Source organism: Solanum stenotomum, chromosome 5, assembly GCF_019186545.1.
Source record: "Solanum stenotomum isolate F172 chromosome 5, ASM1918654v1, whole genome shotgun sequence".
Lineage (NCBI taxonomy): Eukaryota > Viridiplantae > Streptophyta > Magnoliopsida > Solanales > Solanaceae > Solanum > Solanum stenotomum.
The window spans coordinates 7,566,191-7,578,599 of NC_064286.1; the positions used below are offsets into that span (position 1 = coordinate 7,566,191).

Consider the following 12,409-nt stretch of genomic DNA (forward strand, 5'->3'; position numbering starts at 1 on the left):
TTTCGATTAAACTTTTTTTACTCCTTAGTTAATATTAAATCAAATTCATTATGTCAGAAAAATTCAATACAAAACCACTAGTCAAATTTCTAAAAGTGAAATGCAGAATGTTTGGGTAAAAGGATCCCTCGTAGCAAATCTTTTCCTTGCGAGGTACGTCTTTGTTTTTGAATTTAAAAATCAAAACACAAATATAAGCAAACAAAAAATAGCGTGACAAAATATTTACAACTAATTGAAAAGTAAGAAAGTGCAGTTAAACTAAAGGTGGATCTGGATTATGTCTTCATCATCATCAAAATCCAACACCATAACATCATGTAATCAAATTTTCATTATCAGAATCAATATAATAGTAAAGATTCATTTTTTGATCTAGGCAATTGCTTTGCTTTATCTTAGAAGATGAAAAAAATTGGCTCATGCTGCTAATTTGATTAAATGAAGTGATGTCTAGTTACTGATGGCAATATGATACTTCTGGTTTTATACATGGGAATCTTACAAACTCCTGTCTAATCTAATTTTAGTTAGTATATTATATGGCAGAAGAGAAGGGGGATCTCATACGGAGTAGCACACTAGAGTGTGAAAAAGTAGGAAATGGGTTGAATAAACTCTCCCCATGGAGCCGGGAAAATAACAATGAAGGTTGCTTTGTACGTCGGATAAAAATAATAATCCCGGAATTATTTTATCCCATGATTTGTACTAAAATATTGAGATTACTATATACTAATCTCAATTATCCCAAAATGAATATGCATGCCACACACAAAGATCTAATGTTCATAGGGTACCCTCCATGGTCCTTCCCATATAGAAGGTGGGATAAAATAATCTCATTGGATATCCTTGTTTATCCCATCCCTCGTACCAAACAACATTTAGGAAGGAGGGTACCTTGTGTACATGTGAAACATTAGACCTTTGCGTGTGGCATGCATATTCATTTTGGGATAATACGAGATCAGAAATACAATAGTCAAATTGATGCTATACACGAATCTACAAAGGGACCAACAAGAGTTGGGTGGAGTGATAAGTACTCCCTCATCTTTAATGAGAGGTCTCGAGTACGAGTCCCTCTGCATACGAAGTCGCTTTTGTTAGGGAGCACTTGGAGCGCGAATCTGGATTCGGGGGTATCAGACACCAAATGTGAAACCAAAAAAAAAAAAAAAAACTGCAAGGGGAACATCAGAAGAAGGGGCATATGAAGGGCCAAATAATTGAACCATGCATGCACAAGATGAGACCCTAAACCCTACCAAGTACAAGAAAATAAAATCTAAAATTACACCTTCCCATGAGTCTATATGCCTGCCCCTCGTGCAAAAAAGCAGAAGGCCAACATGGTTTCCAATTCTTTGGTTCGATGGTAAAGGCAATACAACATGGTAAAGTTGTAACAGCGGATTCTTAGTCAAACTGGGAAAAGAAAACACGGTACCCAGTTGCAAATATTGCTACCGACTCGCTCCCTGATCAACTATCTGTATCGCAATCCCATGTCAAGCTCGTGATTGTACATCCCCTGGACATTGCCACCAGCAAAAGGGTGGATCTGCTTAGGAGCCCCAAGTTGCCTCTCAGCAAGCCTTTGCATTGCCTCAGGATGATTGTTTCTGCTGTTGATATCTGGATCTGAGTGAAACAAATAAAAAATTTAATGAATAAGTTTTACCCAGCTAGTTAAACATCAGCAGAAAATGCATCCTCAACCAGAAAAGTATCAGTGTATCACACCAATAAAAGGAACAACAGCACAGTGGCCTTCTTAGAATGAATGATATGCACGTCTTTTTTGGTATTACCAGTTTCCCAGGGTCCATTAATTATCTAACAGCAGAAGTCTTGACATGTAACATCGAGAAGAATACTAGGGCTGGGAAAGAGCATGCTTCACTATCCCAAGCCTCAAAGGCCTTCATAAGCAAAGGAGGAATAAAAAGGTCACCGACTTGCTTCAGAAAAATATATTTCCCAACCTACACAATTTTGAGGAAAAGCTAAAGGTGATAACAGAATATTCAACATTTGGTCATGTTTAATCCTCATTTCGACCTGACGTCACTCAACAATAAACAGGAGAATATTATATAAAGATGAATCCCAAGCAGCCCCTTGTAATTCTAAAATGTAGTGAAATTCATTATAATCTGCATGGTGACAGTAACCAGCACAGCAACTTAAAACTGCAGAATTGCTGCATACACGAGGGGACAGGGAAGAGTATAACGAAAGATGCACGTGCTTTCTTATATCATGGTAGAAAAACTAAGGAACAAGTACAGGCCACAGTTGAGCTGAAATCTGTACTTTTAAGTTTCAGCAAGATCAGAAAGAGAAACCTCATTTTGAGGTGTAATCTAGCAAGAAAGGTGCACGCGTGCTTTCTTTCATTATCATGATGGAAAAACTAAGGAAGAAGTAGAAAACACTGAAGAAATGAAATCTATGCATTAAATTCAGCAAGATAAGAAAAGAGCAACTTCTTTTTGAGGTTTTAATCTCTAAAATATCATCACAGACAGCTGCAGAAAGGGGACATTTAAGCTTTTACCTGGCATTTGCACAGTACGGCCACTAATGTTGACTTGGTGTGGCACAAAAGGGAAAGCCTGAACTCTGTTAACTTCCTGCATATTGTTAGCTGCTTGATTACTGAGATGTGAAGGAACCTGTGCGCCCCTTAGACGGTCATGTAGCAGATGAGGGTTATTTCCAGCCATCTGCATCTGCTGCAGCATAGGATGGTGAGCAGGGAGATCAAACCCTGTCAGTCCACCATTAGGATGGTGAAATGGAGGTCGATTCATATTTCCAGCAAACTGACGACCGGGAGCTTCATGTAAAGCCATGCTCTCTCGACCATTGAAAATCTGAGGATTTAAATGAGTAGGACCAGAATCCATCGGATGAAATAATGGCCTCCCTTGGCTCATTTGCAAGGGATGAAATTGCAGAGATGATGGTTGAGCAAGACGATGGTGCAATGGCATTTCAGACTGCTCATAGGGAACACGCGATAAAGGCAGACCTTCTAGACTCATCAAGGACCTTTCATCACCGCCAGACACACTACCAGTTGTCAACTCTCCTTCACTCAAAATTCCTGCAGGCATAACCATTGAGACCTGGGGATTCAAATGATCACGAGCACTAAATAAGTTTTCTGCAGGCAGATAAAATTCAGCAGCCTCACTCTTGGAAACCATTTCACTCTGGTGCCTTGAATTAACTTCATACTGAGAATTTCCAAATCCCAACCAGTTTTGAGGCTTATCCAGCTTGGTTTGATCACTGTAATTCAATGGCAAGAGTCTGTTATCCTTACCACCTCCTTTTGGTCCAATACCATCAATTATGGAAGAAAATAGTCCATCATCAAAACCAGGCAAGGATGACTTGCGTGTCTCTGAATCATCAATTAGTCCAGGACCAACTGAGTTCTTCTGAATTGAAACTGGAGCTTGTACGGATTGCAGCTCCTTCATAAAAGCAGATCCAAAAAGGGTTTCAAGTGTAACTGCCTTTCCTGGAGCATGAGAATCCCTGGTAGTTTCCTCCTTAGATCTGTCATGCACAGTAAACTCATCATGTCCATCCCGGGCGTCAGTGCCAATACTGCCCTTCCCTTTCATATTTGTAAGACCTGGCCCCTTCTGTAATAATGAGAGGAGGTGTTGAGATGCATTGTTGTCCACATTTACCGGTTGTTCTACAGTGTCTAAGCGATTAGTACCATAAACTTGTGAAGTAGGCTGCAGATTAGGTTTCTTTTCACTATACTCTGACAGCATTTTATGCTCAAGGTCCTCACAAGTAAGGATCGGCGGGGTGGCCTCCCTTTTACTAGAATCATGCATAGGCTCAGGGACCCCAAGTGGTGTAGAAGGCATATGCAATGTGACCTTACTTGTAGGCTCAGGACTCTGATCGAAAAATTCAGACGGAAAGCTTTTTGAAACGTTTCCATCAAAAGCTTGTGATCTGGATTTATCGCCACCAACAATTAACGCAAGCAAATCATTTGGCCTACTTGACGAGGAGTCTTCTGTTGTCTTCCTATCTACAACGATATTAAATGGGATAATACAGGTTAAAAAAGAATTGTTAGAACCTCAATAGAAAGAAACTAAAAAGGGAAAAAAACGAAACACCATAAATGGATGAATACCTTCTTCCATAAACCACTTAGTGAACTTCGAAGACTGTATAGCCTTGGAGCCCAACATGTCATTTGGTTTACTATCGTGATTCTGGGGGGAAAGTCAAATGAAGAAAATGAACAACTAGTAGGGAAGTCATAAGTGTATTATGAATATTTACTGCTAAATGAAATTAAGAATATTGATGAATGTCCAAAACTGGAAAGTAAAAGAAATACAACAGATGACAAGAATTTCCGCACCCATCAGGGATCACGATGACAACCTTAGGGGTCGTTTGGTAGCTGGTGTGGAAGTGAGTTATTAGAATCCACATAAGTAACACCACGTTTGATAGTTGATTAGGAGGTAAGTTATTCATGTATAAAATTAATATGGTGTTTGGTTAGCAATTTAAAGTTTCACATAATTAATATATGCATAAGTTATGAGGGAATCGTTGTATTATTTTATGCAAGATATAAGATGGAATAAGTAATATATAAATAATCAATACATTAATAAGTAAACCCTGCATAACTAATCTCTACATCAAATAATACATAAATTTCTTCATAACTAATCCATGTATTACTAATACATGCATAACTCTAACCAACTACCAAATGACTCCTTAGTCCATAAAATACATAAGCTTTACCCAAAACAAGGGACGAAATCAACCTACGAACTTTTTACCACCTAATAGGTGTAGCAATTTTAGGCGATTGTGTAATGGCAGGGTAATGGGGGTTGATAGGATTGTTTAAGAGTAATGAAATCAGGACCCGTTTGGCCATGAAAATCCAAATACAACTTGGAATTTGGAAACACGGCCAAAACCCTGTTTTTACTCTTTCTTTTTTTTCCACTTCCACTATATTTTCCTTTTTCAAATTTTAATCTTACCCTAAATTTTTTATTTTTATAAAAATGACCCCATTTAAATTATACTTCATGATTAAATCATATTTCATGTTTTTTAGGAGAAGTACATTCAAACAACCAAATATATTTGCAAAAACTTTAACCAAACACAACTCCGTCTTCAACTCCAACTTCAAAAATTTCAAAGAAAATTAAAAAATATTGGTAATAGTATGTAGTAGTTCGTACATGGGATCTAATCTATGACATTATGTGACTATCTGTTTTGAGATATTACTCTTTTAGAGCAGATTTTTTATTTATTTTTCAGGTAAACTAGTCCAGTACTCTAGTTAGGTGATTTCACTAGTTTTTAAAAATTTGGGATATAAACCATATTTAGAAAAATCACATTCAAGTTCTAAATATTCTTTGCAAAAAGTATGTTCAAACACAACTTCAACTCCAACTTTAAAAATTCCAAATAAAGTAAATAATATTTGGTTTTCATGGCCAAACGCCCACCAAAGCTAAGAGAGAAGCGAAGCTGATAAAGTGTGCAAAACAATTACCATAACTGGAGCCTCAGAGTCACCAACATTAATTGGTATAACATTTCCAAATATCTTATCCAAGATTGATGCTGAAGGGTCTTGGCTAGACTTAGCAAATTTCCTATCAGATTGCTGGGTACTGTGTTCAATAATTCCAGGCTCATGCAAGGCTTCATGAGCCTCTAAAAGAGTTGATCTCTGATTGAAATGATCTTCCATGCCAAGTATCCTGTCAGAAGTATCTGATCTCACTGACTGATTAGCAATTTGGTCATTCTTCTTCAAAATCGATGTGTGTGATCTCCTACGTTCAAGTTTATAACTCGAGCTAATTTCTTGCAAGCTCTGTCTCTCTACACTATGAACAGTACCATTTGGGGCAGCATAGGCTTTTACTTCCAATAGGCTTTCTTCGGTATCAGATTGTCCAACCTAACCAGAAGACATGACCAGGAAATCAATAGTATTTTTTTTTATTTATTTTTTGATAAAGGTAACATAACCAGGAAATCAATAGTTAACACCAGCGGATTCACAGTGATAGACAGTTGGACAGAGATGCCATCGCATGCAATATCTCAACGGGTGCAACTTAAACTTAAAATTCCATCATCAAACAACTGGGTGGTTTACATATAACCACACACCTACTGCTCTCTATCACGACAAGATTGTTCAATTTTTACTAATTCTAAGAAACTTATCAGCCTAAAATAAATCGAATTGGGACTAAAAGTTAAGCAAACCGCATCACGCACTTTCAGCACTGCAAGATTATGAGCCGGTTTACTTATAATGAACAAATATTTCATAGTTCAGTCCAGCTAAGACTTACAAGATTTCCTCATTGTTAATCAAGTCAACATACAAGCAAAAAAAAGATCCTCAGGGAAGATTTTAGTATATACTTCCTCTTTTTCATTTTGTGACATTTCTTTTTAGGTTATTCCAAAAAGATAAAAGACACTTTTTGTATTTGGAAACTATTTAATCGTAACATCATCATTTTACCCTTAGTTGTCCATATCCACTTGATCTAATGATTTTTTATTAGGAGAACGAAAGATGAAAGACATGTGGAATTCTTCCCATCTCATTTAATTGTTGGTAGTATGGCAGTTTTGGCACTTTGCATATATTGAGCTTATATATCAAAAGTTTTCCTTAGCTTCTTAAACTCCACATCCCGTCAAGCATGATCATATAAACTGGGTATTAATTGACAAAGAACTAAGACGAAATGAAAAATCCTCTCTTATTGTTTCCCCTTTTGCTTATTTCCTTGAAGCCCCATTTTCTTTTTCTTCTTTTTTAATAGAAAAGGACTCAAGCATAATACTCTACTGGAGAAAATTAAGTAAAAAGTAAATACCTCTGTCACGCGTGAATGGCTCAAATTTGAGCCAGAGTTCTTATCCAACACAGTGGTTTTAAAGCCGGGGGGTACACGCGGTCTAGCTGGTGGATTCTGTGAAGGAAAAGAAGTTTTTCCCAGATCACTGTTTGCTGAAGGTTGGGTGGTCATCCCATCTACTTCACTATTTTTTTCCAAAACTGTTCTATCCTCCTTATTATCTTCCAGCTGTTCTATAATGTCCTCAGTTCTATGCTTCTCCAGTTTTGACTTCTGCTTCTCTTGAAGAATTTTATGCTGTTCTTTCCTCATCAACTCAAAAGAAGCTGAAAGAAATTCAATCAAAACTCTATCTTCCACAAGCTCATAAAAATACACATGCTAACATGGGATATAGCATCACATCACAAAGAAACGCATGATCTTAGGCCTTATTTATTTTTATTAAGATTAAGATGTTTGAATATGAATATTAAAATGTGCATTAAGATTCAGATGTGTGAATCTAAATACACATCTTAATATTAAGATGTTGTATTAAGATATGAGTGCTAAATAATTAAGACCGTTTGTTTTTTCAACATAATTTTGTTTCAAATTTAATATATATAAAATTTAATAAAATACCAAAGTCATCTAATGCTATATCGACAGATTATTTTTAAGAAACTATATGGCAGTTAATGGTGGTAATGGCTAGCGGTGACAGATGGTAGTGCAGATTGGGGATGGCATTTCTAATGTGGGTAGTAGCTAGTCAGTGGTGATTGTGACTGGCAGTAGTGGTTAATGATGGTAGTTGGTGGTGGTGGCGGCTGATAGTTGTGGTAGATGATAGTGTTAAGTAGTGTTGGTGAAGAATGATAACAGTGATTGGAGATATATAGTGGTGACTGATGGTGGTGATTATCGGTAGAGATAGGTGGTGGTTGTGGGTGGGTGGTGATTGTAAATGGTGGCTAGTGGTGGTGATAGTTAATCGTAGTGATTGGCAAAGGTGGTGGTTGTGGATGGTGGGTGGTGGGTAGTGGTAGTTAATAATGATAGGCATAGTGTCGGCAGTTGATAATAGAGGGTCATGGAGGTATCAATGAATGAATGATTTGGTTAACTGCCATCTTTGTAAAGAAAATTGAATAACAATCTTAATGATATTAAGACTTTGTTACGGATCTTTATGATTCAGATCTATTCAAACTCATTAAGAGTTCTAACATTAAAAAAAAACGCACTTAATGATTAAAACCTCCTTATTTTTACAACGGTAACTACTTAATGATCAAAATCTGAATGATTAAGATTCAAAATTAAAAAACAAACGGACTTAATAATTGAGCTCTAAACAATTAAGATTGCAACTTTTTCATTAAGTGCAAGCAAATGAGGCTTTAATACCTCTTCTCCTTCTTTCCTCTTCCACTCTATCCTCACTGGTACACTCAACTGAACCAAAAGTCTCGTCATTGATTGCATCAGTGTCTTTTCGAGGGTGAGGTCCCGCCTGAATATATTACAAGAATCCATTTTATGTTAAGATGTTGTTTAAATAAGAGGACAAGTAATGAAGCATGCCAGAATATTGGAAAGCCGTGATCACCGAAGTTCACCTTATAAGGGCGGGGAGGATGATATGGCTCATTGGTCTTGTTAGATTGATAGTTATTGCTTGCTTGGACCTTAGGTGCAGATGTTCCAGATCCATATGCAGACGGCCTTGGAAATGAACCACTTCCAAGAAGCCCATCATGCTCAGAACTCTGCGAAGTGCGCTGAGCTTGATTGCCATATCTCCTACCAGAATCTGGGTCAAAACTCAAAAGTTATCAACAAAATCTCTCTGAAGAAAAACAAACTATCTTAGAGCCACATACACATGCACACAGAATCAACTAAGAATATAGAGCATATCTGGCAGACAAGAACAAGGCATTACACAGCAGAAAATGCACTATATTGCCTATGATGCAAGAGGGGCACTATTTCTGCAATTCAGCCAGCAAATAATGCAAAACACAAGAAGTGGAGCAGAGAAGAACCTTCAAACGGCACTCGAGGTTTTTCTCAGAAGACTAATGACTAATGTGCCTAACGATGAGTGGAACCAGCATTCCAATTTGTTTTTTGAAGATAGAATCTAAAGGGAAATAGGGATTCAAGACCCTTGGCAAACAGTTCCTCCAACTATGATCATCACAAATGAACCAAATGTATAATACCCAAAGAAACAAGCATGTGGAAGGTAGCTAACCAGCATCCATGAAACAACTAAAGAATGAGAAGTAAAAGAAAGTCCAGCATAATTTTACCTTGATACTCCTTTCATTGTCAAAAGAAAGAAAGTCGGCATAATATTGATAGAAGTATAATTATTCTAATTGCGTCCAACAGGGATATCTTGAGTTCCCAGTTTGTATAATGAGAACAACATATAAAGCATGATACTCCTAAGAGATGACCCCTACACAGTTATCCAATCTCATACAGATATCCTGAATGAACACACTTATGTGATTCAAAAAATATGAACATAACAGTACGCATCATAATCAGAAGGAAGTTAACCCTATTTGCAAGGTTCGGGGATGGTCTGATTCATCATCCCTAAACACAGAGGAATGTAAGTTGAAATATGTAAGTTCTTTTTTCCAAAAATTAAAATGTGAAAAATATATTAACGATAACCAACAGTTTATCTAAAAGCCAAAATAGATCACGGCTATTTGTGAGCAAAAAAAGTGCGAAGGAAATGCTATGTCAGAAAGAGTTAGCTCCACAACAGTGAATTTTCTAGATGCTTACTAGGGAACTAACAAAGTCAACAAAGAACTATATTATTTAAAATGTCAAATTTACTGCAGCAAGAAAAATGTGGAATCTATGTCCCAACATATAGGTGAGAGGAAGAGTTCCCTTCGAAGCATCTGCTACTTCTTTCAAGCCAAAGACCCCAAAACCTGGAGGCAAGAACAGTCTGACAGATCTTTCTAATAGGCTTCCCTACATTTTTATTTTTTTTTATTTTTTTACCCTCCCTAGGAGCTCCCACCCCTTTTGCTCCTTTGGTGACTCGAACTCGCAACCTTCGGGTTGGAAGTGAGGAGTGCTTACCATCCGAGCAACTCCTACATTCCACTGTCCCCAACTTCTGTAGACATTACTAATACAAAAGGGCAAAACCCTTCCATAATTCAGTTGTCACTGGACGGTGTAGAAACAAATGACAGAAGTCTTCTATGTGTTGTAGACAAAGAAACATGTTCCATAACTATATGACCATATTGCATGGCATTCTAAGCCCAAGATTTTCCAACCAATCAGGCTTCAAGTATGAGTCCAGTTCATTCTCTTTTTCTCACCCTTTTTAAATCAACATTCTCCAAGGAAGTTGCTTCCATCAGCTAAACTTAAGGCAAGCTGCTCCTAAATAATACATCAAGAGCAGCACCAGTAATTCAACCTCCATACTTCAGTGCAAGAAAATCTAATTTTTGCCATCTGTTTTATTAGATACAACTGTTGTCTTCTCCATATGTTTGGACTCACAAAATCACTAAACCTACTCTATCATTATAGGGAGATCCTATAATGATCTCCCTTTTTTTTTTCTTTCCTTCGTTTTTTTTCTTTTTAGATAATGCATACAGTACAACTATAGCTGCAGTTCTGAAGCAATCAAGTATAATGAAAAGGCTTCTCACACACATAATTAACAATATATATGGAAGAATCTGAGCTGAACCTGAATCCCAATCAAATTGTGCATCGTTATCTCGATCACCCCATCCAGACGAACGGTTGTCCCATCTTCCATAATTGCCTCGTGAATAACTACTGGAATCCCCACGAGTAGGTGGGGATGAACTATAGTCGGTGCGTCTAAACCCTTGCAAAGTTAAACTGCCAGGTACTCTTTGGCGGTCTTGTATACCATGTGAAGTGTCTTCAAGTTCACTATTTGAGAAAATGCAAATCATCAATACGCTCCACAATATCCAAAAGACACTAGAGCATGTTATGGGAGCTATCCCACTACATTTTGGAAATTATCACTTTACTCCTCTAGTTCCAAGCAACTGCAATACATTTAAGAAAAATTGGCATGCTTACCTCAGGGTCGGCTCATTAAATCCACTAGGTAACTTCTTGCAAATCTCCAGTTGACTTATTGACAACAGAACCTCTCTTGAATATGATTTTCTTGAACGCCTGAATCGTTATATATATAGCATTCATATAAAGCTTCAAAACAAATAAAGTCTAAGACAATATAGTGCATGGCCGTAAATCATGTCAGAAACTGAAAGAAAATTAAGCATTACTTCTGAGTTTCCGAAGCACAATCTGTGGACCCACCATCAGTCTCCAAGCTCATTCTGCAATACCGCGTAAAACAACTCCCAACCCACCAACAAACCCAATATTCTGCACCACTGTCAAATCTGTTTCACCTAAATAGACTTAATACAACACGGCCTCAATCATGACTGGATTCAAACCATCTTATACAACAGATTTCCAAATTAATCCCATGAGCAAACCAAATCAGAATATTCAATTACAAGTTGGTCAAACCAAACCACAAATTATACAACATCAGTACAGTCAGCAGCTATCTAATCCCAAAACCTGCAATTATATACAGCTATCCCCAACACTAACACTGATTGAAACCAAGTTAATTTCCACTTTCTTCCGACACCTGGATTCAACAAACAAACTCAGTTACATCAGATTACACTCCTGACCATGTTCTAACTCAAAACACATTCATTTTCGACAATGGAAACCTAAAATTACCAAAAACAAAAGAATTTGTACTCATCGTTTGATACAAACACGTCTAACAAATTCAAGGATTTTCCTTTCAATTTTAAAGCAATCTCATCTTTAACCAAGTTTAGAAGCTAGGGTTTATATTTCTACCTGGATCAAGAGAGAGTTCAGATATCCATTCATTGCAAATTCGTAGTTTTCGCTTGATCGGCAAAGCTGAATGGAGAGTCGATCATATATGTATGTTCGTATATGAAAACAGTATATATCTGTGTTTTCTTTATTGAGAAAAGGGGTTCTGGATTTGATATTTTGGGAAATTTTTCAAAAATAATTTTCAAGGCTCTGGTCATTTTCTTTGGAAACATCAATTGGTGAGATAGTTTTCTTTTTTTTATATAGGATATATTTAATTTTTCACGAAATAGATAGATAATTTTTTAATTTGTCATTAAATTTTGTTAAGAGATATTTTAATTAATATTTATATTTATATTTCTTAAACGGGTGAATTCAAGTTAAAAAATGCTCATTAAATGCGATTTGTTGATATGATACATATTGTGAATTTTACTTCGGTAAAGATGTGAAATGAATTATCATAATTTTGTTTTAAATTTTTTTCTTTCTTCTCTTCCGTATAATTATCGAGTAGTAATTGATTTATTGGAATAAGCCTATGAATGGTTTCTTAAAACTCCATGTTG

At 36.7% G+C, this 12,409-nt stretch overlaps 1 protein-coding gene across 2 annotated transcripts; it reads right to left on the minus strand.

The window, feature by feature from the left end:
• Positions 1 to 1,217: 1,217 nt before the first annotated feature.
• LOC125864681 (uncharacterized) lies at positions 1,218 to 12,044 on the minus strand. Of its 2 annotated transcripts, XM_049544712.1 has the most exons (12): positions 11,853 to 12,044; positions 11,249 to 11,628; positions 11,037 to 11,135; positions 10,669 to 10,880; positions 8,537 to 8,730; positions 8,325 to 8,430; positions 6,948 to 7,255; positions 5,594 to 6,007; positions 4,184 to 4,265; positions 3,341 to 4,075; positions 2,567 to 3,178; positions 1,218 to 1,647 (listed from the first exon to the last, which is right to left on the minus strand). In XM_049544712.1, exons 2-12 carry the CDS (start codon positions 11,299 to 11,301, stop codon positions 1,493 to 1,495), a joined length of 2,970 nt encoding a protein of 989 aa, XP_049400669.1. In that variant the 5' UTR covers positions 11,302 to 11,628; positions 11,853 to 12,044; the 3' UTR covers positions 1,218 to 1,492. The 2 variants fall into 2 exon arrangements, with proteins under 2 accessions (XP_049400669.1, XP_049400668.1); XM_049544711.1 differs by having other exon boundaries at positions 2,567 to 4,075.
• Positions 12,045 to 12,409: the final 365 nt, after the last annotated feature.

Coding starts and splice junctions, on each gene's coding strand:
- LOC125864681 (XM_049544711.1), bottom strand. CDS start 11,301: ATGAGCTTGGAGACTGATGGTGGGTCCACAGATTGTGCTTCGGAAACT. Junction 8,731..10,668: donor ACAATTTGATTGGGATTCAG/GTTCAGCTCAGA, acceptor GTTTTGACCCAG/ATTCTGGTAGGAGATATGGC. Junction 6,008..6,947: donor GCCATTCACGCGTGACAGAG/GTATTTACTTTT, acceptor TCTTCTGGTTAG/GTTGGACAATCTGATACCGA.